At 52.2% G+C, this 25,454-nt stretch overlaps 1 protein-coding gene across 1 annotated transcript; it reads right to left on the reverse strand.

Annotated features, from left to right (window-relative positions):
* Window positions 1-1,739: 1,739 nt before the first annotated feature.
* LOC129525002 (annexin A8) lies at window positions 1,740-25,200 on the reverse strand. The gene is made up of 16 exons (XM_063710102.1): window positions 24,029-25,200; window positions 23,328-23,390; window positions 21,026-21,155; window positions 19,044-19,200; window positions 17,660-17,767; window positions 13,545-13,635; window positions 12,280-12,374; window positions 10,829-10,942; window positions 9,975-10,065; window positions 9,236-9,315; window positions 8,688-8,747; window positions 8,048-8,141; window positions 7,713-7,808; window positions 5,879-5,937; window positions 5,008-5,130; window positions 1,740-2,654 (listed from the first exon to the last, which is right to left on the reverse strand). Exons 5-16 carry the CDS (start codon window positions 17,678-17,680, stop codon window positions 2,595-2,597), a joined length of 984 nt encoding a protein of 327 aa, XP_063566172.1. The 5' UTR covers window positions 17,681-17,767; window positions 19,044-19,200; window positions 21,026-21,155; window positions 23,328-23,390; window positions 24,029-25,200; the 3' UTR covers window positions 1,740-2,594.
* Between the last annotated feature and the right edge of the window lie 254 nt (window positions 25,201-25,454).

The raw sequence follows: 25,454 nt of genomic DNA on the forward strand, positions 1-25,454 counted from the left end.
GGGAAGTGATGCCATGTGACTCCTGACGCTAACTCACAGAAGGCAATGTGGTGTCCTTCTTGTCCACTGGGAGATGGTGGAGCCCTACCACTTGCTACCCTGAGGCCACCATGCTGGAGAAGCTACGTGTAGGAGCGCAGGGGACAGTCCCAGTTGAGCCTGGCCTTCCAGCCATCTCACCAGGGGCCCAACGTGTGAGTGAAGAGGCATCCAGATGGTTGCAACCCTCTGCCCTAGAGTCACCCAACCTTCAGGTCTTCCCAACTGAGACTGAGTCCCCTTACTTGTTGGGTCAGAGACAAGCACCTTGCTGTGCCCTCCAGAACTGCTGACCCACAGAATCTGTGAACATTATACATGAGGATTTTATGCTACTGGCTCTGGGGTGGTTCGAAAGGCAGCAGTTGTAACTGGGAGCCCACCCTGTATAGAAATGTGAGGAAACTGAGGCTCAGAGAGAGAGTAAGTGACTCAGTCACTGATATAGTTTGGATATCCCCTCCAAATTTCATGTTGAAATATGATCCCCAGTGTTGGAGGTGGGGCCTGGTGGGAGGTGTTTAGGTCAGGGGGCGGATCCCTCATGGCCTGATGCTGTCCTCACCACCTTGAGCTCTGACAGGATCTGGCTGTTTAAAAGTGTGTGGCACCTCCCCCCACCTCTCTTGCTCCCACTCTCGCTACGTGATGTTGGCTCCCCCTTCACCTTCTGCCATGACTGTAAGGTCCCTCCAGAGGCCTCCCCAGAAGCTGAGCAGATGCCGGCACCATGCTTCCTATATAGCCTGCAGGACTGTGAGCCAATTAAACCCCCTTTTTAAATAAATTACCCAGACTCAGGTATTGCTTTATGGCAACACAAGAATAGCCTAACACAGTCAAAGTCATGGAGCTGGTGCAGGGCAGAGCCAGAATCTGCCTCCCATCCAAGTGAATTCAGAGCCCACGCTATTCCCATCTCCCTGATCAGGCTGGTTCCTGGGCACACGCTTACCCCTCAGGGACACTTGAGGGGAAGTTTGCAAACTGGAGCATGTTCAGGGGTGATGGCCCCAAACAGGCTCCAGGAGGGACCACTGAAGGGACTGGGGACACTGGGCTTTGACAGAGGTCATTGCAGAATTTATGGGCCTTCTTCAGATATCCAAAATGTTGTTACTGGGAGGGAATAAGTGTTGTGGCCCTAGATGTCAGAGGTGTGGGCTTGATGCGGCTGATTTTGGTTCAGGTAAAGCAAGAACTTTGCTGGTCACATCCATTGGAAAAAGATTGGGCTGTCAAAGGACGCAGTGAGTCCCATCTTTGGAGGCAGCCAAGTGCACCCGGAGTACTCAACTGCACCCTGAGTACCGCCAGTATACCCTGAGTACCCAAGTGCACCCCAAGCACACCAAGGACCACCCCTGGGTGGATGCCAAGGGGGTAGTCAGGCCACAGGTTGGAACAGGACCAGCTGACTTTAAATCCCTCTCTAACCCTGAGATACGAGGATGTAGCCTACACATCAGGAGGTGAATAGAATCTACCCTCATTTGCAAGAGTTGTCCCCAGGGCAGCGGTGGGTGCAGCCCATCCAGTGTTCTCACTGGGAGATGCCCACAAGGTACTCAGGTACAGCCCATCCAGTGTTCCCACTGGGAGATGCCCACGAGGCGCTCAGGCTTCGTGGCTCCCCAAAGCTCTGTTTCTGACAAATTAAATTGGTCCTACACTGGTCCCTGCTAAACATCCAAAGATACTTTGAGTTGAATACAAATCTTTATTATTTTGAAAACCACAGCAAAGGCACTTCAGAATCTCCAGGTACCCAGTCTCAGTTGCCGTTCAGTGGGGACAACAGTGGTGCTGAGGGCATGGTCACACCCTTCTGTGCTGCATGCAGAGGGGTGGCAAGGCCAGGGCAGCTGACCTGGTCAGCCACCAGGGGAGCCCACGCCTCTTATAACACAGTGTCCTTGGGTCAGGAATTTGTAGTTTATTTTGTTATTAAGATGGCGAGAGAATTTTTCATCCATTTAGAGACTAACATTTTTAGATGAATGTTAATGGCATCTCGGTTGGGATGGATTCGTGTTCGTTTCTCAGCTGCTGAAGGATGTGTGTTCTAAAACAAAAGGGCTCCCAGGCAGCTCTCCGGCTGCATGATAGAGAAGTGTTTTGTAAGACGCTTGTTAAAAACCCATATTCCCTGGCCCCTCTTGTGGAGACCCTGTTTCAGTAGATGGGAATGGGGCTGGGGTCTGTATAACCTGTGCTCAGGAGACTCTGTGACCAGCTTGGGAAGCTCCTGCAGGGAGGAAGGAATGACCCACAAGTCCCCAAGCCCTTCATGCTGAGGCATCTGTCTGGCTGGAGAAACACTAAGGTTGGCATTGTGCTCACACTGGGAAATGACCTGGAGGAAGTTGGGAAGAGGAGCCCAGGCCGGTTCCACCCTCTGGGTCAGAAACCCGGCTGGAAAGCACTGGAAATAGGGAAATAGAAGACTGAAAGGCTGGGACCCCCCTCACACCCAACCTGCGTCCATGGCCGAGGTTGAGTGAGGAGTCCTGGAGACTCTGGCTTCATGGTCTTTGCTCTTGTTCTTCTGTGCCTCAGGGGTCGCTGCCCACCAGGCTCAGCAGGGCGTTCTTATAGTCGCCGCTGGTGTCTTCCTGTGGGCAGGAGGCGCATAAGCGTGAGAAGGGGTTTGTTTGTGCCTGGCTCGGCAGTGGCGGCTGTGTTATTATGACTAAGAGTTGTGCCCCTGGCCTGCACCTGGCCCGGCCCTCCAGGGTTCCTAGCCGCAGGGGTTGTGCCGTCACCCCTCTTTCCTTGTTTTTAATTTCAGGCTATTCCTTTACATTTCCTTTTGATTCTCTTACCAACTACATGCAGGATTGATGTGGAAAATGAATCAGAGACAGTTCCACTCCTAAACAAGGAAGGGGTCAGCTGTCCCAGGGTTCTTCTATTCGGGAGCCAGGGTGCCCAGCCATTCATTTACACAACACGATGCATCATTATTCAACACCTGCTGTGGCAGCTTGGGAATCAAGGCTGAGAGTGAGGCATCAGCACACACCTGGGGGCAGGGCCAGGGGTGGAGGGAGCCTGGACCATCGCACCCTGACGGTGTGGCCGAGGCAAGCCCCTTCACCTCTGTGGGTCTCATCTATGAAATGAGATTGATGCTGTGCTGCTGTGCATCTTGCTGAGACGTGGTGAGGGTACAGCAGGAGGAAGGCGAGCTGGTCTGCCCTGCATCTGGCTCACATGGGGTCCACAGTGTTTGTCTCTTGATGAGACTGACCCTGTGGTCCGATGACTGAGGAGCCCTGTTTCTTAGATACTGGTAGGTCCTGATGGGACTGGCTAGTCCGGGGTCTGCATACAGAGCTGGGAAATGGGCCAGGTCACATCACCCATATTCTTCTTCATGCAGTTGAGGACAGCGGGGCCAAGAGAGGGGAGTGAATTCATTCACAATGTCATGGTGAGTAAGGGGTAGACTGGGGCTAGACCCACTTTCCACACTCTGGACCAGTTTAGGTCTCATGGTTATTGTCTACTTTTCACCGTTTAGTAAAATTTGCCTGTTTTGAGCCTGAAATCTCATTACGGGTTTCAAACTACAATGAAATTTTTTTTAACTTTTTCCTTTCTAGACATGGTCTCACTCTGTCACCCAGGCTGGAGTGCAGTGATGCAGTCCTAACTCACGGCAGCCTTGGACTCCTGGGCTCAAGCGATCCTCCCGCGTTGGCCTCCCAAAGCACTGGGATTACAGGTGTGGGCCACTACGCCTGGTGATTTTTATTATTTTGAAGACAATTTTTGTAATAGTTTTTAGAAAGAAAAGCATTAATTTTGTTTACTTTTTCAAATACATGAGTTATACTTGGAGTGTTTATATATTTGCCTCTTAATTTCAATGCAGGAGTTTTTAACTCATATTAGTGTTGAAAACCATTTTTGCTTTAATGACATCTGTGGTCTACACTAAAAAGAAAATGTTTGGTCAATGTATTCATGATTCTAACTCAATTTTCTTAAGTAACATTAGATAAAATTTGAAGAGGGTGGCTTCATGTATCTGTAGAAATCTCTCTGATGCCATAAGTTACCATGTGTGGTTAAAAGGGTTAATGACAATCAGCTCAGACTGTCTGCAGGTGACAGCACAGTCCAGGCTGGTGTGTGCCTTGCCCTCCTGTCTCCTGACAAGATTGGCTGAGGAGCCTCAAGTGAAACCAAGAATAATTCCAATCCTCTCTTGCCCCTGCCCACCTGTTTCAAGATGTTGCCATCTTGAAACATCTGGAAACAGAAATGTCTTTTCCACCTATTGTCAGCTATGTGTTTCTTGAAAAGTACACTTAACAACGACATTTGCAGAAGAGCTAGAGACTTGACTTAGTAGCCAAAGAAAACTTGGGGATACATTTGTCCTAATGTGACTTCTGCTAATGAAATCATGAAGACCTCAATTTGCAGACACCCCCAGAAGAGCTGTTTCTCCCAATTATCGCAGCGTGATAATCAGTCTGTGTTTTGAAGGCTCCAGAACTTTTGCTAATTGGAATCTGGTTAGATAGTCTATTGGCGCTCATCTGACTTATCTCCTTAGAAGCTGGCCGCCAGGACTACTTAAATCTGGATTTGAGCGGTGGGCCCAATTCTTACCGGACTAGTTCATCTCATTGACTATTCAGAGGTGGCTTCTTCTGCAAGGATTTGGTGTCTTTTCCAAGGAGCAACCATAACTTAAATGTGAAACCAACTTTCTGAGTGGGACACAGGGGAGCCTCTGTGCCCTGGTCTCTGCATCTCCCCTCTGCCCCCCATTCCCCTTGGGATCCAGCCACACTGACCTCTGCTGTTCCCTGCACACACCACATGGTCATGAATGCAGGCACATGGTGCCCACTGGGAAGGGAGGGGCTCACGTAGTGTTGGCCACAGCCTCCAGGTTTCCCTGAATGTCTAGGTTTCAGGCTGGCCTCAGCATTGGGAATGCCTGCTTACCATGATCATGCTGCTGAGGGTCTTGCCATACATCTTCTTGAAGTGACACTTGATAAGATTTAAGTCAATCTCGCTCCTTGAAACGATGTTTCTTATCAGGGTCCCATCACACGTCCCTGCTCCCTGGGCAAGACAGCAGCCATCAACAATCCTGCCTCACCTTTCCTGTCCATCTCTGAGTGACGGACAGATCTGTGTGGTTGGGTTCTGGGGCTTTTAGAGGGAGGGAGATGTGGGAAGGAGCCTGTGCTTCAGCCAGGGAAGCATTAGGAGGGAAGCTTTGGTGGCTTAGGGTGTCCACTCCCTTAATTCCTTCTCACCCACTGCCCAGAACTCTTCCTTTATGATGCCAAGTGCTCCAAACTGCAGTATGTTTGGTTTGCCACATCAGATTCTAGACACAAAATACTCACTGCTCCAGGAACAGGACTTCCTACTAGAGCAATGGCAGCAATCAGCTCAGCCAGGAATTTCACAGGCAGGGCCTTCCTGCTCACCTTCATCCCTGACCAGTCTCATGTCAGCTGGGGCCACATGGCCAAGGGAATCGCATGCCCTCTCTCATTTCCTGGGCAGAAGTGGCCAGAGGGCTTGGGTTTCAGGTGTGGAACTAACTTCAGGGGATATCAGCAACCATCAATCAGAGAAAATGGGCAATGGTTTTAGTTTCAGGGAATTATTCACCTCTGGAGATGCAGCGTCCCTTTCCCAGACTCAATTTTACCTCTGAGAACTAAAACCTTTCTGATCCACAACAGGTTTGGGTAAGATAACTCCCCCGTGTGGAGGATCGTGGTGGCTTTGAGCTCCTTGGCTTTGTACTTGGTGCTATGTAGGGTGAGCGTCAGGAAGAAGAAGACAGGACAGTTACCTTCATGGCATAGTAGAGTCTCTCTGCAAAGTAGCTGTGGAGGTTTTGGGTGCATTTCACTGGCAAACAAGAAAGCTGTGTTAATGTTAACTGGTAGGTGGCACTGCCTACAACTTTATGTCTTGCCTTAGGTCTTAAGAGTCAGTGTTGTGCAAGGCTTGGCATATTTCTTTGTTCCCTGCCTTTCCCAATGTGAGAGGCTTTGTGGCAGGTGGCGTGGGACAGGGAAAGTAGCCCGGGGCCCTGGGCACAGCTCCAAAGGCCCAAGCAGGCAGGCAAAAGGGTAAGATGTGAAATGCACCAGACTGTGGGGCTCGTCTGAAGACACCAGCTCAAGCCCATCCAAGGGCAGCTCAGACTCAGGACAGGCCCTGGGCTCTCAACCCAGAGACACCTCCACCAAAAATCCAGCCTCTCAGCTCCACAGAAGCACCATGGGATGGTGGCTGCTGGCCTCAGAGTGCCCTCTCTCTCACACTTATCAGCAGGAACCCTGCATTTTGAATTCCCATGTGACAAGTGGAGTTTGGCCCCACAGGACTAAGGCACCTGGGGCGTCTGGTCCAGAGACTGGGCCCATGCTTGCTCCCATGGGTACTGCTCAGAGACTTGGCATCTGGGTGGGGAAGGTTGGCATTTTCACTTAGGGCTGCAGAAGGAGCATGGGCTTTGAGTGAGGTAGGCATGTGTTCACTTCCTGCCTTGATGGTGCAGTATGGCTTCATTACTCAACCTCCCTGACTCATCTGGGAAGTGAGACTGATGCGAGGCTTCAAGGTGAAGTGAATAGGAAGGCCCAGCATGACGGAGCACTGCATGGCTTCACTATTCCCTGCTAGCAGACTTCATTCTTGGTGGGTTCAGGCCAGATCCAGGGGTGGAAGCTGAGATTGGAGCAGCGGTGTGATTAGATGCCCTGACATAGACCGGATTGTATCACAGCATCCAAGGCCAGCTGGGGTGTCTCAGATGGCCCTGTCCACCCAGAGAGGCTAGGAAACAGCAGGGAGCCTGCTGGCTGCTGGGCTTTGCACAGAGACAGCCTGGTGTGGAGGTGAGAGCTGCAGGCCAGGAGTCCGGACCTGGGCTCTGTGTGTAAGTGGGAGAAGAGACATCCCTCTGCCCTGGGCCTCAGCTCTCTACTCTGCAGTGACTCTTCCCATTGTGATCTCAGCCCTGGAACCCATGAGAGCTCTAGAGTGGGTCCTCCTGAGTGGCCCTGACTTCCTGCTGTGGGGAAGATCCCCAGTGTTTCTCAGCATCAGACCATCCGTCACTCAGTTTGGACTCAAGCCACACATCACTGTTTCTTCAACTGGCAATGAAGGCAGGGGCCAGGCCCCTGGTTCATGTCCAGAAAGATGACTTTGTGCTGGCCAGGGCTTCACAACCACAGCCAGAGTGCTCCCTGCATGGCTGCCATGAGTACACACAGGGTTGGGGCTGGCATAATCACTGGCGTATGCATTTGTGTGCGCACACACACACACTGTCTGTCTCACACACACACACTCACATTCCACCCACAGTCATGCACACACACCCTCAGGCACACACACTCTCATGCACACACACACTCATGCAGACACACCCACACAGCACTGGGCACCACGTGGGCAGCACAGAGAACAATCCTTGGCAGCACACACTGGGACTCTAGAGGTGGAGCAGTCCCTGGGTGAGGGAGACAGGCAGAGTGTGAGTCGGGGGGACATCCCGTGAAGGTGACACAGGGATTCTTTCTCTTGTGGTTGCATCCCTAGGCCCTTTGTTCTTTGGTGCTGCCCCACGGTGAGCCCTGTGGCCTGAAAAACGTGCAAGTCTGAGCTCTTACCCACAGTGAGCATGGCCTCCTCCAGCGAGCCATGGGTCTCACTCTTGATGCTGTCCTCAATGCTCTTGTTGGCAATTTTCTCATACTCTTCAAACACTGTGGAGAGGGCTCTGCTCAGGGGATGGTCAGACCTCCTCGTGATGCCCCTCAGTGTCTCAGATCAGAGATCGCACATCAATTTGCCGCCCTGACCTCCCACTGGTGGCTGGGGAAACAGTCCTGGGTTCCCTGGCTCTCTCCCTAACTCTAGACTTGACAAGGCAGAAGCACGAGGGAGAGGCTTATGGCCAGGACACCCCCTGTGGCCCCGGCCCCAGCCCCTCCCTCCCTGGTACCTCTCAGCAGGTGAGTAGCACTGCGCGTGCACAGGATGGTGATGAATTTCATCTCATCAGTCCCACGAATCTTCTCGCCTGCCGCATACAGATCCTAGCATTGGGACACCCACAATAAGCCAGTGAGGGAGACCAGGGAGGTGAGGGACTGAGCCCCAGAGCCCCAGAGCTGTGGCCATGGCCCGGCCCTGTCCACTCTGCCAGGCCGGCATGCTCCCCTGCTTGGTCGTCTCTGACAGGGAGCTCCCCTTTCTCTAGCAGCTCTGGCTTAGAATATTTTCTCTATCCTGGGCCACAAGCTGCTCTAGGAACTGCCTGGTCCCCAGACTTCCCTCTGCCAGCAGGCAGACCTACAGAGACCCGGACACCTGTGTCCAGCACTGGGGCCTAGCGCCCCCAGGTTCATGGGCTGTTCCTGCCAGGACAGAGCTTTAGTGCTCCCCCACCCCCAAGTCACACTCCTTCCTCCCGAGTCTCCCAACACCCTCACTCTCCTCCCCAGACACCACAGGACAAAGGCCTATAGGGAGCTGAGCTGGGTGGGTCCCAGCCTAGTGTCAGAGAAAGCCCCCGTGGGCAGAGGAGCCGGAGTCCAGATGGCAGGGGGTGGGGCCACATGGCCGGCTGGGCGCAGCCTCACCTGTGCGTCTTGGAGGGCCAGTCCCGGGTCCACAAAGCTGCTCACATCATCCCTGCTGCCCTAGGAACAGAGGAGGTGGCTCTGTAAGGCAGGCCAGCTGACCAGAGCATTAAGGGCACAGGGGGGATCCTGGGCTTGGAGGGTAGGCATGGCTCTGCTGCTCTTTGGCTGTGGAAACTTCGACAGGCCAGTTATTCTCTTCAGCCCTTGGTTTCCTCATTTGTACAATGGGGGTGGTAAGGACTGCCTCATAAGGCTTGGCGGATTCAGTGAGCTAAGGTAAGCAAAGTGCCTGGCATGAGGCCTGCACGAAGGACCTGCTCTCCTCCCGCTTCCAGGATGCTCTCACATGGCTGAGTAAGGACAGGTGTGGGGGCTCTGCAGTTGGGACCCTCTAACAATGCTGAGACACACCCAATGAGCCCTGGCTGCTGGGCTATCCCATGCCCCTACCCTGACTCTTGTGGCGCTATTCAAGGGCTGCTCCCTGGGGTGGAGCTGTTGGGACTCCCAAACCAAGGCACTCCCAAGAGCCTAGGCTGTGACACCTGCAGGAGGCACACCAGGATCCTTTCCAGGTAGCCACTTGTGTCTGCTTGGATGTCCTCCTCCAGGCTGGACCCATAGTCTGCAGGGAAACAGGACCATGAGGCACAAGCAGAGGCCCACAGCCTACCTGGGGCCTGCTTTCCTCCTTCCAGCCCTGTTTCCCTTACTTCTCCGTATTAAAGCCTTCTAGGAAAGAAAGTCCTTGGCACAGGGCATGGATGCAATGCCTGGGTGTCCAAGTGGCTGTCGCCTGGGTGGTGGTTCACAACTAGAAGCGACATGCATACCCAACCAAGCTCAAAGCACAAGATGGACCAGGTCAGAGAGCCAGGCTAGGGGCTGCCAACCAAGCTCCATTTCATCTCAAGGCTTGGCAAAGCCAAAGCCTCCAGGAAAACTCCCCACTAGGTACATGATGTGGAGGACTGACTGGCCTCTGCTAGCCTGGGGTCCACACCCCCTACTAGCACAGTCCTCAAGGGCAGAGATTTTAGTTGGTCACAGGCCTCTCTCCCCTGTAAGAGGAGCTGGTGAGCTTACAGATCAAGTCTGAGTCATGTTCAGTGTCACCATCAGGCACAGATCTTGGCATACGGTAGGTGCTCAGCACCTGTGGGTAAAAAAGTCCCCAAAGGGTCCTTTCTAGTGTGGCCCAGGTTAATTCTTGATCCTTGTTTCCTGCGAGGCTGCCAAAGCTTGTGGCCACTCCTGAGCCCCTCCATCTGTGCCACCCCTTACCTTCCTCATATGCCTTCATTATCTCCCGCAGCTGGTTCTTGGTCCGAGAGGCCAGGATCTCAATGATGACACCCTCCTTGGTTCCTAAGCCCTGTGGACAGAAACCTCTGCCTGCTGGAGTGCTCTGCCATGACCTTCTGCTCTGTCCATACCTTCTTTTCTCAAGATGCCTGAGCCTCAGGAAGGACCTCACTGCCCTGCCCCACTTGAAGTGGGAGGATGTGATGAGAAAATCACATGCTTGTCTTCAGTGATGAACATTGAGGGCAAGTGCTGTGACGGGGAAGCCCTGTCTCAGCTCTCCCTCCTTAGCTGGGTGGTCTCAGACAGGCTGCTCCATGTCCTGGAGCCTAAGCATCCCGATCCATAAACAGGAATAAGAAGCCTCCCCTGCGCCAAAGGTAGATTAGGGAGCGTGGGTGTAAAATGCCTGGCAGTGCCCATGCAGCAAGTGTCTTTCCAAACAAAATGACTATAGTTACTGGGTCCCCATCCTTATTAATCTGCAAAAGCAAAGAGTAGTGAGAGGTAAAGGGAAACCCAAGGGGCTGTGCCTGGGACTGTAGAGGTGGGTTTCCAATACCACTGTACACCTGAGCTCGTGAGGTTCTGAGAAGTACTGATTTTGGCTTCATCACGGCCACTCAACGTGTCAATCAGGCACCAGTGACTCCAGGTGTTGGGTGCAGTCTGAGCAGCAGGCTGCCTGCTCACTGGGCCCAGCTATGGCCCATATGGCCATTCCAAACAGTGGCTCAAGGGGAGCTCTGGGCTGTAGGTTCCCGATCCCCGCATTGCCCCTACCCAGTCATGTGAGCACCCCTGCCACTCCCCTGCCCTGTCTGCCTGGTTACCTTCATGGCGTCATGCAGCTCCTTGGCTTCGTATCTGTATGGCGGGTACATAAGGGCCACAATGAGCCTCTCAAACTTGCCACTGAGCTCTGACTTCAAGGTCTCAGTGAGGTCCTAATGCGGGAACAGGGAAAGGTGATATTTGTCATAAGCCAGGCCCACCTGAGTGCAGGCAGCGGAGTGGTGGCTGGGTCCAAGGGCTTGGGCTGGATTCTGCGTGGGCCTTGCCACGTGCTGGCTGGGTTTCTTGGGCCAGCTCCTTAGCTTCTCTTAGCATCAGTATCTTTACCACTTACACGGAGAGAAACGTGCTCCTGCTTCATCCCGTTGCTTAGGGGGTTGTGTGTGACTCAATTCAGCATTCAGTGCAGTGCTGGGCACATCATAAGCTCTCAGTAAAATGAAATTGGTATTGCTAGCTAGACTGCAAGCTCTGAGTATGGCATCACCATAAAATACCTGTCACTTGGCACTCAATGTATGAATGCATGCCTGAATTAAAGACTTCGTCTCACATGTGCCTCCTTCTAAGGTCACATGTTGCTACGAGGAGCCACCAGGCTACATCAGCTGATCTACAGAGCAGCAGAGAGATCAAGGGCTTTGTCAGACCTGGGTTTTAATCCCCACCTTGTTGATTACAGGCTCTGGGACCTTGGGCAACTTAAAACCTCTCTGAGTGCCAGTTTCCCCAAATGTTTGAATACAAAGAATGTATCACTGTGAGGACTAAGAGAGGGAAACTGTAAAAATGCATACTGGGTTCTCCAAGAGAATATTTGAGCTGATCTTCCTTCGTTACATCTCCAAACTAATGATATGAGTCACTAGAGGCTTGAGGCAACCATGGCTGTGCACATATTTAATCCTGTGTTTACTGTGTACCCCCAAATGTCAGGCTTTGTCCTAGGGGTGGAGTGCAGGTGGGAGGAGAAACAAAGGGCCTGGCATGCTTACTCCAGGCTCTTAGAATTCCCAGGTGGCAGAAGGGATGAGGTGTGGGTGCAAGCAGCTCGACTGAGGAAAGCGTGCCCACACCCCAGAACAGAGCAAAGCCAGGCCTGCATGCCTGGGGCATGGAAAGAGAAGGTGGTCTGGGCTCAGAGGGCAGGGCGAGATAGCCTGGGGGCAGGGAGACAGACCTCCAGTGGGGCCTGTTGGGTGCATGAGAAGGAATGCTGTGAGAGAGGAGGCAGGAAAGGAAGCAGGAAAGGCCAGCCCCCGGCCCGGGCTCTGACACCTAAAAGTAGATCTGCCAGATAAAACACAGGGCAGCCAGTTACATTTGAATTTCAATAAAGAACAACTGTTTTCGTGCAAACAGGTTCCATGTGCCCATGCTGCCAGTGGGCTGGCTCTAGGGGAAAGTCGTCCAGAATGGAGCTGCCTCCCAGGCTGTACCCCCAACCCCAAGGCTCACCTATCCCCACCCCCACCAGCCTTCCCCTTGCCTTGCCGAACTGAGCCTTGAAGGACTTGGCGATCTGCTGCCGCTGCGTGTTGCTTCTCTTGGTGAGCACATCGATGATAGCCTGCTCGTTGGTCCCTGCAGGGATACAGCACAAGTGACCCTGCTGCCCCCAGGGTGACACACTGGTGAGGGCGGAGGAGGGGAAGGCGAAGGCAGCTGCTTGGTGGCTGAGCAGTTGGGACCCGACACCTGGATAGTTCCAAACCCCCGGACCATTTTCGTGGTGTAAACAAGACGCTTAGGAAATCTGCCTCCCCATTTCCCACCCCACACCCCCACAATGTTGGGGCGTGCCCAAGGCCAGCCTCACAAGATGGAATCTGAGGCCTGGGTGGCTCTGGACATCAGCCCCGGCCTTTGGAGCTTGGCCAAGTGAGATCTCTGGCCCTGCCCTCCTTTGTGTTGGTCGCAGTAGGGGAAGGTCAAGACTAAGAGTCCAACCCCTGAATCCGAGGCCTGGCCCAGCAACTGCGTGGCATTGGGCAGCCAGCCTCATTTCCCTGGGCCTCCGTTTTCTCATTTGGGAAGTGGAGATAACTTTCTGCTTCACAGAAAGCAGAGGGCATGAGAACGTTTTCTGGGCTTGTCAGGAGCGGCAGTTCTCATTAATGCCCCTGATCCTCAGGCAGACCCGGCTAAGGGGTCAGTCCCACCTGGGGTGAGGTCAGGGTACATGCTCTGCTCTCAGGTCAGGAGGGCTTTCTGGGCAAGCTGTTTAAATATGGCCTCAGGCCAGCCCTCGCCCACTCACGGTAGTGCTGAGGGCAGCACTGGGCAAGTGCAGGAGATGGGAAGGGAGCCGGCTCCATGGCCATCGACATGGGGCAAGGGGGCCTTGAATCAGCCCCACAAACTCCCAATACCTCACAGCCCCAGCAGCTCTGTGCCTGGCATCATAAAGCACCACCCCCTTCACACTTCATGTGACACACGAGGCCAAGAATTCTTGGGGCCACTTTACAAGTGAGAAAGCTGAGACTGATGGGAAGTCACTCACAGAGACACACAGCTCACCTCCCCACCCCCATTACCCAGGGAAGAGCAGCACCCTCCTGTCCAGTCTCGCAGGGTGGGTGCTGACCTCACTGCAGAAACAGAGGGCTGTGTGATTCTCTGGGTAGTGGAGTCAGTTTCAGAGTATCATGGGACACCCCAGCTCCCCAGATGTCCCCTGGCACCCACTTTCCAGGGCTGTGAGCGGAGGGGTCTTGAGCAGAGGTGGCAAGGCTGCCAACACCCACTCACCGATCCCCTTCATGGCTTTGTAGAGGGTCTCTGCATCAGGGTCTGGGTTGAAGTGGGAGCTGCTCTTCACTGTGACACCCTCCTGTTCAATCTGCAAGAGAACCAGGCCTGCTCAAAGCAGGCAGGGACAGGGAGGGCAGAGCAGGCTCCCAGCCATTCTTGTAGCCCGCCCTGACAGGGTGAGCCCCTTCCCTGGGCACGGAGATCTGCTCAGCCCTTGCAGGCCAGTGCTCCGCCCTTCAGCCCCTTGGCCAACAGGGTGGAGTAGCCAGAGCCAGAGCTTGTGGGGAGAAGCCACAAAACCTTTCCTGTCCCTGTCTGTGCCATCTGACTGCAGACAGCAGCCCCAGCCACACCCAGCTCCTTCCAGCATCACCCACCAGCAGCAGGAAGGGACAAACTCACCCAAAGTTAGGAGGGGAAAGAACACTTAAGCAAAGGCTTCCTGGAGCTGCATGCACCACCTTCAGAGTGTGCAGATGAGGTTGGAAGGTTGAGCATGGTTCTGCCTTTCTGAGGAATGGTTTGAGCTCAGTCTGCCCTCTTCCTGGGGAGTTGGGACTTACAGGAACTTAGAGGGCAGGGGCCCAGCTGAGCATATTGATAGTTCAGGGTGTTTGCAAGTCCACAGGCCCATGGGGCTCAGAGCGTCAGGTTTAGAAAAACCTGCACGATGCTCTGCAGATTGTGAAATAAACCAGATAACCAAGTGCCTGAGCCCTTGATTTCCAAGCCTCCAGTTCAGGGCTTGCCTGAGGGCTCTTTAAACTTGTGCCCTGCAGAATTTCTCAGATGATTAACACGGACATAAGTATGTTTTGGGTGGAGGAATGGTAGAGAATGGAGGGATATTGGAGATAGGTATTGAATTAGAGGGAGACTCAGAGATCCTCCAGGATGAAAAAGAGTTTAGTCCCATCCAGTCTTGTCTTCCATTTACCTGTTCACTTATTCCTTCCATCACCTCCATCATCTGCCCATCTACTTTCCCACCTACGCACTTACCCATTTGACTACCACATCCATCCATCCATCCACCCACCCACCCATCCATCTATGCACCCGCCCATCCATCCATCCATCCATCCATCCATCCATCCATCCATCCATCCAAGCCCTGGGTTAGATTGTGAAAATACAGAGATTCCCATGGATGGTACATCTGTAAGTATCTTTCCTTTGAGTAAGAGGTAAGGCATCTTTCTGAACTCTTTGCTTTAATTTCAAATGTCTGGTGACAGAGCCTCCTGAGTCATTTCTTAGCACCATGTTTCACAGCAGAAATTGTTAGAAATAATTCCTATGGAAATTCCATCCAGAGAGAGCCAGTGTGGTCCCAGATATTGCTCATCGGTGTCCACACACACGATATCCCTTGCTTGTGGAGTAACGCTCTGCTATTACTCCTGTTAGCACTTCAAGCCCCTTGTGTGTGCCAGACCTGGGCCAGGTGCTTTAGAAGCAATGCTTATGTCATGGCTTCCTCAACAGTTGTGCTAGGTAAGTACTGATGCCTCACTTTACAGAAAGGGAGCTGGACTCCCTTACACAGCTAGTAAGCGATGCTGTTGGGACTCCCCAGCCTGACTCAGAAGCTGAGCTCTATCTACCTCCCCTGCCCTACTGATGACTCCACCTTTCCCAGGCAATGAGTGTTCCTGGAACGTTCCACTGAAGGAAGCTTCACCCACAGGAACGCAGGTCGTCTGGGAATGTGGGAGGCATCTCAGCTCTCAGTGCCTGCCGGCTTCCCTCTGCCCCAGCACTCGGGGGCTGTGGTGCACCAGCGAGTGGCCAGGCTGTGTAACTGCATCCCTGAGGAGCATGCAGTCCCGCAGGGGTGCGGTAGGTCTCAGGTGCAGCATTTGTAAGCAGCTCCCGGGCTGGTTCTGATTTTGCTGCATTGAGAAGCCTCTGTCTCACTTCCCACTCTAAGGTTTTAGAAAATAAGTGTTCTGGGAATCGGAGCCCTGGCTATCAGTGTGGAGTCCTGGAGCTCCAGACCTCCTGCTGAGAAGGAAGGGTCAGCCTCAGGCTCCTGCAGGGTCTTGCCCAGGGCCGTGCTAGTCCAGACAGGCACATTTTCACTGAAAAGGTGACTCAGACCAGCCTGTGACTACATCTATTAATATAACTTGTTCTGTGGCAGGCACAGGGGAGCTGCCACGCCTTGGCCTTCCACTGCTATGTGGCTGCCCAGAGGCCTGGGAGATGGGTTTGTCTCTATGAGAGACACAGAGGAAAAGGCAACACCAAAAAGAGAGGTGCAGATGGGCCCTGCCTGCAGACAGATCTCTCTCCAGTGGCTCCCTCATCTCCTCCCATCCCGTTCCTGGCCCAGCTTTGTGCCTAGAGGACACTGGGTCCTCGCTAGCAGCTCAGCTGTTGCAGGTGGGGTCTACCTGTGAACTTGCTACCCCGAGCCAGCTCTCACATGGGGTATGGACGACCAGGGTATGGTTTTGGCCCTGGAGTCAGGCTGTTCAGATTCTCACCTAGACTCTGACACTTACTAGTGAGTTCGGGCACCTGCCTAGCCTACTTGTGCCTCAGTTTCCTCATCTGTGGATAAGGATACTGGTGTCTACTTCATAGACTCCTTGTGAGGTTCAAGGGAGATATTGAATGTGAGGTGCTTAGAGAAGGGTCCGGCCACACAGTAGGGACTCAGTGAGTGTCACAGTGATCCTGTCAATTTGGCAGGTCCCTACATGGACAGCCCTTTGTCCTGCTGCACTGGGTGCAAGGCCCAGTGCCAGACTGCCTTGGCCAGCAACTGACTTTGGAAACCACCCAGCACTGGGCTCTCCCTGCCATGTCCACCTCCTCAAAGGCAGGTTCCCAGCAGTCTGGTTGAAGCTGCAGGCCTCCATGGCCCCTTGTCCTGGAAGAAGGCTGCTTCCCTGGGGGCCAGGACAGCTGCCCCACCTCACCCTGGCTTCCTCTTTGTCCCACCTGTCCAGAACCTAGCATGTCTGACCCTGAGGACACTTGCTTGGGTTGCGACATCTATGATCCAGAGACTCCCTGAAGCTGGACAAGCCTGGGTATCCCACAAAAGCTCACAGAGAACCTGGGGCTGGGCAGAGAGACCCAACTGCTCTCTGACTGGAGCCTGCTGGCCATTGGACCCTAGCAAGTCACTCAGTGTCTCTGAGCCTTCATTTCATCATCTGCAAAACAGAAAGTGCAGCCCTGACATCCTGAGGCTGCCTGGGAGGAAAGGAAAAGGGTGTGCAGAGCCGGCAGCTGGGAGATGTCACCTTTGTCCCCTTCTGGATATTCAACTCCTTAGCACAGCGATGGCCTCAGGCTCAACCATAGACGGAAAGCTCCCGAGAACCCATCAGTTCTGCTGGGGATGGGCTGCCCTGAGCCCCGGGTTCCTCCAGGCTCTAGCAGGCCAAGTCCTCCTGCTTCCCCTCTTCCCTCTCCAGTCTTGACAAATGAACATCATTGATCCCCGAGGTGAAGGCATTGATGGGTCCCCAACAGCAGGTTCAGGTTACTCTCATGCTCAAAGCCCTTCAGTGCCTTCCCACTTCTCTTAAGGTAAAGCCTAACTCCTCAGCCTGCCAGGCAAGGCCTTTCAGGACCTGGCCCTGCCTGCTTCCCCAGGTCCATCTCCTCCGGTACCAGGACCCTTGAGCTGTGCTGAGCAGCTTCCCTCAAAGCCAAGCTCCCCGCCCTCTGACCCTCTGCACACAGTTCCCTCTGCCAGGAGCAGTATGCCTGATTCTCCCCAAATGCACACGTGTGTGCACCCCATACACATTTACACACAAGGCTCAACCATGATACCCCCTCCTTTGAGTGGCCCCACCCCTGCAAGGGTCCCTCCCCTGGACTCTTCTCAAACCTCAGCTTCCCCCTTGCATTTCTAGATTTCTTCATCAGCCTGTCTCCCGGCCCAGGTCCCATCCCTGCTGTGGGCACTCTAGGCCTGGGACTGTTTCTTCTTGGCCCCTTCCCACCCTCCATGCTTGGCCCAGGAGGCAGCCAAATGTAGACTGAGCCACTCCCAGCCAAGGGCGACTTTACATTTCTCAGGACTCCCTGGTGACCAGCACCCAACACCATGCAGGAACCCAAATCTCCTGCCAGCTCCCACTTACCCAGGCTTTCCACCAGGCCATCTCTTTCACCTCGGGGGCACCTTTCCCAGGGAGATGAAGAGACACAGGTTGGCCTCTGCTGGGACTCCACACGTCTGGCTCCTGCAGCTGAGGAGTGAGCAGGCCGCTCACTTGGGTGTGGGGGTGCAAGCCCGCCCAGGGCAGCGCCACACCTGCCTGCCGCCCCCTCGCCCCCGGGCTCTGCCTGGCTTTGGGCGTCTCCTGTGGCTCCCAGGCCCCACCCAGACACTGCCCAGGCCTGCTCTGGGGAATTACACAACTCACTGTCAGATATTTGGGCTGTGGCTGTTACGCATACTGGAAATTCTTAGCTCCAGACTGCGAAAGCCCCACTCAGTAAACACAGCTCCATGTTGATTAGGCTGGTCTCAAACTCCCGACCTCAGGTGATCTGCCCACCTTGGCCTACCAAAGTGCTGGGATTACAGGCGTGAGCCACTGCACCCAGCCCATTTTCATCATTCCTAATAGCCATGGAGTATGCCATTTAATCAACTGCATATGCAATATAATTTTTTTTTCCAGGGGCAAGGGGCTCATATTCACACAGATGGGAGGCCAGTTGGTGAGAAGGTGGCAGGCGGCATAGCCACCTTATACAGCATGCCATACTGGTCCACTGTCAGACCGGTGATGGCCACAGCTCCATCACCCCCCAGGCTGACTCTGGCTCCTGCCTGGCTCTGCCCGGCCACCACAACCCCTCGGGACCATTCAGAGGCATCACTGGAGGGTGTGTGGTTAGTGGAGCAGCTGGTCATGGGGAGGTCTCGTTTCTTTGGTGGAAGGCATTCCTGGTTCCTCTCATGAACAGGTTTCATATTGCTTTGTGGTGTTCCTGGAGCCTGGAAGGAGTTGGCTTGCTCCCTGGGGCATCAGGAGGGGCTTCTCTGTAGCTTCTCTGAACCCCTCTCTGCTTCTGGCTGGGGCACCTACATCTGAGCTTCCAGTGGTGCTTCTGAGCAGCTGTAGTAAGCATCCTCCCGGCTGGCTCGGGAGCCAGCCCATTTCACCACGCTTCCCGGGATCCACCCGCTCATCCTGGAGCCGCTGCAAACCTGGCCGCCGCCATCCCCAGCCCCGGAGCCACCCCATACCCCTGTATATGCAATATTTGTTAACCATTCCCTTTTGGTGCCCATCTAGGTACAGGTATCATTTTTGGAGCTAAAGTATCTATAATACACTGGAAGTAACAGATGTCACCTCCATATTGTACGCCAAACCTAATAAGCAGAGCAAAACTTTTCATCCAAGCGATTTGGTTAACATTTTAGGATGTTTCTAATCTCTCAGTAATACAAATATGCTACAATAGATCTGTGTGTTTATCCTTTGGGCACCTGTGTGTGCCTGTGCATACCTGGAGAATAAAGTCCTGTGAGAGGAACTGCCATCCAAAGAGGGTGTTTCAGTCTGTACTGCCACCAACAATGTGCTTGTGCTTCTGAGCTTGCGTTTGGGTCAGGAGAATTTGAAAGTCATCAGGAACCAAACCAGGATATAAGGTTCAGCTGTAGCTGGAAAGTGGCAAGCGTTCCAAAGCTAAGACATTGGCTATACCTGGGCTGTTCACAAACTGTGAGTCCAATTCTAGATGAGATCCAGAAGTATGGTGAGCAACTCATTTATTTTTTAAGCAAAACACCTTTGCTTCTCATTTCTGCTAAGAACAAATAGCTTCCAGCAAGAGAAATAGGGGATGCAATATTTTTACAAATTACTTCTCTTTTTTTTAATTAAAAAAAATGTTAAGTTAAATGCTACTTAAAGATATGTTTAACCTCTATGATACTGACTTGCTCATGAGAAGAAAGAGAGAGGGCCAGGCATCTTGCCCACTACTACCCACTATCAACACTTAGGCCTGACATCAGTCTCTAAATAAATATTCTGGGCCAGGTGCGGTGGCTCACGTCTGTAATCCCAGCACTTCGGGAGGCCAAGACAGGTGGATCATGAGGTCAGGAGATCGAGACCATCCTGGCTAACATGGTGAAACCCCGTCTCTACTAAAAATACAAAAAATTAGCCAGGAGTGGTGGCGGGCACCTGTAGTCCCAGCTACTGGGGAGGCTGAGGCAGGAGAATTGTTTGAACCCAGGAGGCAGAGGTTACAGTGAGCCAAGAACATGCCACTGCACTCCTGCCTGGGCAACAGAGTGAAACTCCGTCTTTTAAAAAAAAAAAAAAATCAACAGCAGCTTCTAGGATGAGCAGTGACTCAGTCTCTCCTTGACCAGATTCTGTAACCGTCCAGCAGAAATGCTTATCTGATCTCTGCGAGAACAGGAAGCAGCTCAGTGGGGGCCTTCCTTGCTAAATTCTTCATCAAGCTGGTCTGTTATCTGCCCTGAGTCCTGCAAGAACATCTCAAGAAAAATCCCAAAAACATGCAAGACAAATGAGGGTCCTCCCTTAGCATGTCTTGAAGCACTGAGGCACCTGAAAGTTGTATATAGTTTCTGGGGAAACAGTTTTTTAGGAAATGTAGCACAGACACTAACTATTCTTCCAGAAGAGCCCCTTCCTGACATGAAAGATCTTACTTCGCATGACAGAGAAGCATCTGATTCATCATGAGGACCTATCCAACCAGCAGCAGGGGCCCCAGTGCCAGTGTCCACCTCAGCAGAGGAGACACGGGGGACATGCAAAGTGTTTCTGTTGAAAAATACTTCACCTAGGGTGACTATAGTTAGCAGCAATGTATTGTATATTTCAAAGTAGCTAGAAGGCTAGGTACAGTATCCCATGCCTATAATCCCAGCATTTTGGGAGGCCCAGGCAGGCAGATCACCTGAGGTCAGGAGTTCGAGACCAGCCTGGCTAACATGGTGAAACCCCATCTCTACTAAAAATAAAAACAATAAAAAATAATAATAATAAAAATTAGCCGGACGTGGTGGCCTGCACTTGTAGTCCAAGCTACTTGGGAGGCTGAGGCAGGAGAATTGCTTGAACCTTGGAGGCAGAGGTTGCAGTGAGCCGAGATCACACCATTGCCCTCCAGCCTGGGTGACAGAGCAAGACTCTGTCACAAAACAAAAACAAAAACAAAAACAAAAAAACAAAGTAGCTAGAAGAAGGGACTTGAAATGTACCCAACACATAGTAATACCAAATATTCAAGGTGATAGACACCCCAAACACCCTGATTGATCACTATTCTGTGCATGTAATAAATACTTAAATGTACTCCATAAATATGTAAAATATGTTATATCAACAAGAAAATACTTTGCCTAGTGTTTCCATCCAAATGGGAATAAATCCAGTGCTCAATGTACACGTCGTGGCTTTTTATTGAGACTGGGGAAGGGCCATGGTAGCAGGTGCACTCACTGTCCAAGTTTGTCCAGACTTTCTGCTGCATGGGTGATGGCATTTGTGACTGTGTTGGTCACTGTCTCGGTGATTTCCTTCATCTTTTTGTCCCCTGACTCTTGGGCTTTCTTTATGTCTTCAGCAATGGCTGTTGGAAAGAAAGAGGAAGAATGTCCTAGTGATCCACCCGCTGAACTTGTGTCCCCTTGAGTGGCCTGTGGGATGTGGCCATCTTAATGGATTAGTCTCTGGAGTGGCCCGATGGGACCAAGGGCAGCAGGATTACTGCAGAATGAATTTGAATTTGGTTTTAATTTCCCCAACAACTTGCATTTCTTCAACTGTGGGTGAGACTGAGCATCTACTCATGGGTACATTGCCTGCTTATCCTTTTTTCTGGAAAATGCCTGCTTATGTCTTTTGACCATTTTTATATTGGGTTGTTATACTGGATTATCATTTTTATGACAAATATTTTTCATCAGTGTGTAATTTTTCTTTTGGCTTGGTTTATAGTGTTTTTTTTTGGCTATAGAAAATTTCAGTTTTGGATTGTCAGATTTACTTAATATTTCCTTTATGGTGCTGGTTTTTTTTGTCATAGTTCTAAAGATTCTCCCCTCTCCAAGATTAGGCCAAAGTCTCTTATGTTATCACTATGTCTAAATGTTTATGATGTCTTCCCCCTCAAAACTCATATGCTGAAATCCTCAGTCTTAATGTAATGATATTAAGGGGTGGGGCCTTTGGGAGGTTGAAATTAGCACCCACATAAAAGAGACCACAGAGAGCTAGCTCCTTCCAGCATGTGAGGACAGAGCTGGGCCCATCCATGAACCAGAAAGACTCCCTCACCAGATGCGAAATCTGCCAGTGCCTTCCTTGATCTTGGACTTCCCATCCTCCAGGAGTGTGAGAAATAAATTTCTGTTGTTTCTAAGTCACCCAGTTTATGGTTTGTTTTTGTTTTTGAGACAGAGTCTTGCTCTGTCACCCAGGCTGGAGTGCAGTGGTGCAATCTCAGCTCACTGCAACCTCTGCCTCCCAGGTTCAAGGGAGTCTCCTGCCTCAGACTCCTGAGTAGCTGAGATTACAGGCATGTGCCACCATGCCCAGCTGGTTTTTGTATTTTTAGTAGCAATGGGGTTTCACCATATTGGTCAGGCTGGTCTCGAACTCCTGACCTCAGGTGGCCCACCCGCCTTGGCCTCCCGAAGGGTTAGGATTACAGGTGTGAGCCACTGCACCTGGCCTATGGTATTTTATAATAGCAGCCTGAGCTAAGATGGTTATCTCCTAGTAAGTTAATAAATTCATTTATGTAAATTTAAGTCCTTCATCTACCTGGAATCTATTTTGTTGAAAAGGAATGAGATATACACATGCTTTGTACATAGTTCTACTCATAGCTCACACACATCAATTTAACATTTAACATAGAATTTTACATGTTAAATTTTCTTTTTTTTTTTTTTTTTTTGAGACAGAGTATCACACTGTTGCCCAGGCTGGAGTGCAGTGGCACAATCTCAGCTCACTGCAAGCTCCACCTTCCGTGTTCACGCCATTCTCCTGCCTCAGCCTCCTGAGTAGCTAGGACTACAGGCACCCGCCACCGTGCCCAGCTAATTTTTTGTATTTTTAGTAGAGATGGGGTTTCACCGTGGTCTGGATCTCCTGACCTCATGATCCGCCCACCTCAGCCTCCCAAAGTGCTGGGATTACAGGCATGAGCCACCGCCCCCAGCAATTTTTTTTTTCTTTTTTTTTGAGACCGAGTCTCGCTCTGTAGCCCAAGCTGGAGTGCAGTGGCATGATCTAGGCTCACTGCAAGCTCTGCCTCCCAGGTACACACCATTCTCCTGCCTCAGCCTCCCAAGTAGCTGGGACTATAGGCACCCACCACCATGCCCGGCTAATTTTTATGTATTTTTAGTAGAGACGGGGTTTCACCGCGTTAGCCAGGATGGTCTCGATCTCCTGACCTCGTGATCCGCCCTCCTCAGCCTCCCAAAGTGCTGGGATTACAGGCATGAGCCACCGCGCCCTGCCATGTTAAATGTTTTGTCCCAGTGTGCTGTCACATAGTCTTGTGTGACTTTGTCTTCTTATTCCACAGAGAGAACCATCTAGACAGTGTCCTAACGCAGTACAGTCTGTGGCCTCTGATGAGCATAGATAACTGCCCCAGCCAAGAGGCTCTGAAAGGCTGCAACATTAGGGGCAGAGTTTGACCTGGTTAGTCAAAGAACAGGTTGGCCCAGCACCTAGCTTCCCTTCCTCCCTCCCTCCTTCCCTGCCCGACCTCAGCCGGCTGTACCTTTCTCTCCAGTCTCCTTGGCATGTCCCACCACCTCCTTCACCACTTCCTCCACGGCATGAACTGAACAGAGGAGACAAGTCCAGGGTGAAGGCTCAGAGCATGCCGGCTGCCCCCGAGTCCAGGGTGAGGGTTCAGAGCAGAGCCGCTGCCCTCCCAGTCCAGGGTGAGGGCTCAGAGCAGGCCCACTGCCCTCCCAGTCCAGGGTGAGGGCTCAGTGCTGGCTTATCCTCACAACAGACCTATACATCCCTGGGCATCCTAGATGGGGCTCTGGGATGCCACCCCCAGCCAGGACAGACTGGCTCATGAGAAGGACCTTCCCCCACAGCTGGCTTCATTTGGAGACGCCAGGGCCTTGGCTGCCGGGAGACGAGCTCAGTGAGCCCCATGAGGGCATGGGTCCCTGAAGCCCCTTGGCCCTGCCTGGCCTGGAATGGCAATGAGCAGGCAGTCTTGCCAGCTGAGACGTGAAGCCCAGGCTGGGCCTGTGTTCCAGGTCACACCCCTCTCAGGATGTGCTAGCGCCTGCCTCAGGTTGGTTTCCAAAGCCTCATCCAGTAAGACCAGGTCTCTCAAAGCAATTCCTCCAACAAAACGGAATTCTCTGCCTACTTCAGAGTTTTTTAAAGTGTGGGTGGTAGCGTGCTAGAACTGAAGGATTTCAGAGTCAGAAGAAATGGTTCTTATTCTAACTTTACCTTCCACCTCTTGGTTCCCTCATCTTTAGAATGGGAATCTGTTGGGATGATGAGACCCAACACCAGGTCACGGGGGCGGCAAGTCCAGCGGAGTCAAAGGAATGAGAAAGAGACAGTTCGAGAGAGAAAATAGGAGCAGGGCGCTATCGCGAGTGTGAAGGCTGCGAAGGCCCCGAGTTCTGGGAGCCCACGCTATTTATTGGTGATCTAACAAAGAAACAGGTGGTGAGGATGTGGAGGTTGAAAGGAAACGGTGTATCAAGTGAATGAGAAACATATGGCTACTTGAGATAATGGGAGTGCTAGAAGCAAGGAGCCAGCAAATCTAGCAAGCCCTGCCTCAGCTTCTCTCCCAACACTCAGCTTTTCTCCCAACAGGAATCATAAAAAACTCAGAGGCTAGTGAAAGGTCAAAGCAGGTGGTCCACACCAGCTGCAGAGCCAAAAACAAAATACGCGTCTGCTGCCATTTAGAAAGAGGACACAAACTCAGGCAAGACTTTTTCACACGATGACCCATGAGTGGGGCCTGGCTGGGCCTCCCCACACATAGCTGCTGACCTCTGAATACAACATACACTTCGGGACCAGGTGCAGTGGTTCACGCCTGTAATCCCAGCACTTTGGGAGGCCAAGAAGAATGGATCACTTGAGGTCAGGAGTTTGAGACCAGCCTGGCCAAAATGGCGAAACCCCGTCTCTGCTAAAAATACAAAAATTAGTCGGGCATGGTGGTGGGTGCCTGTAATCCCAGCTACTCAGGAGGCTGAGGCATGAGAATCACTTTGAACCCAGGAGGCAAAGGTTACAGTGAGCCGAGATCGCACCCCTACACTCCAGCCTGGGTGCCAGAGCAAGACTCCATTTCAAATACAAATAAAAATAAAAATAAACATGCTTTAGGGGACTTGGATGAAATTGAAAATGCCCTTTTTGACTTTGAACAGACTTGGTGACGTGTTAAGAAATCTTTGAAGCTTTAAAGTTATGGTAAAAATAAAAATCCATCTTCCTTTTCCTGCATAGGTTATTCAGAATAGGCTGTTTTGACAAGAAAGGCTCCCCAGATTTCCAGAGGGAAGGGTCCAAGCTGCCAGTGTTCACCCAGCACCAGGACTCATGCCCTGCCCCCAGGAGACCTCCCCAGGTCTGCACCCCTCAACTCCGTGCTGACTTGGTAGAGTAGGAGACCAGGGTTCCTGAGGGGCCAAGGCCTCCTCCCAGGTCCTCACCTGCCTACTTAGATCCGCCTCCCACAGACCCAGTCTGCCCCAGATCCCCCCAGCCCAGGTAGAAAGGAGCCCCGGGTCCTCAGTGGGATTACAGGTGTGAGCCACCACACCCGGCCATGCCCAGCTAATTTTTTGTATTTTTTAGTAGAGATGGGGTTTCATGATGTTAGCCAGGATGGTCTCGATCTCCTGAC

Source organism: Gorilla gorilla, chromosome 8 (assembly GCF_029281585.2).
Source record: "Gorilla gorilla gorilla isolate KB3781 chromosome 8, NHGRI_mGorGor1-v2.1_pri, whole genome shotgun sequence".
Lineage (NCBI taxonomy): Eukaryota > Metazoa > Chordata > Mammalia > Primates > Hominidae > Gorilla > Gorilla gorilla.

Excerpts from the sequence above, each read along its gene's own strand:
- LOC129525002 (XM_063710102.1), bottom strand. The coding sequence starts at position 17,680 with ATGGCCTGGTGGAAAGCCTGG. Across the intron at positions 13,636-17,659 it reads TGGCCTGGTGGAAAGCCTGG|ATTGAACAGGAGGGTGTCAC; the intron begins GTAAGTGGGAGC and ends GTTCTCTTGCAG. Across the intron at positions 9,316-9,974 it reads AATGAAGGCATATGAGGAAG|ACTATGGGTCCAGCCTGGAG; the intron begins GTAAGGGGTGGC and ends GTTTCCCTGCAG.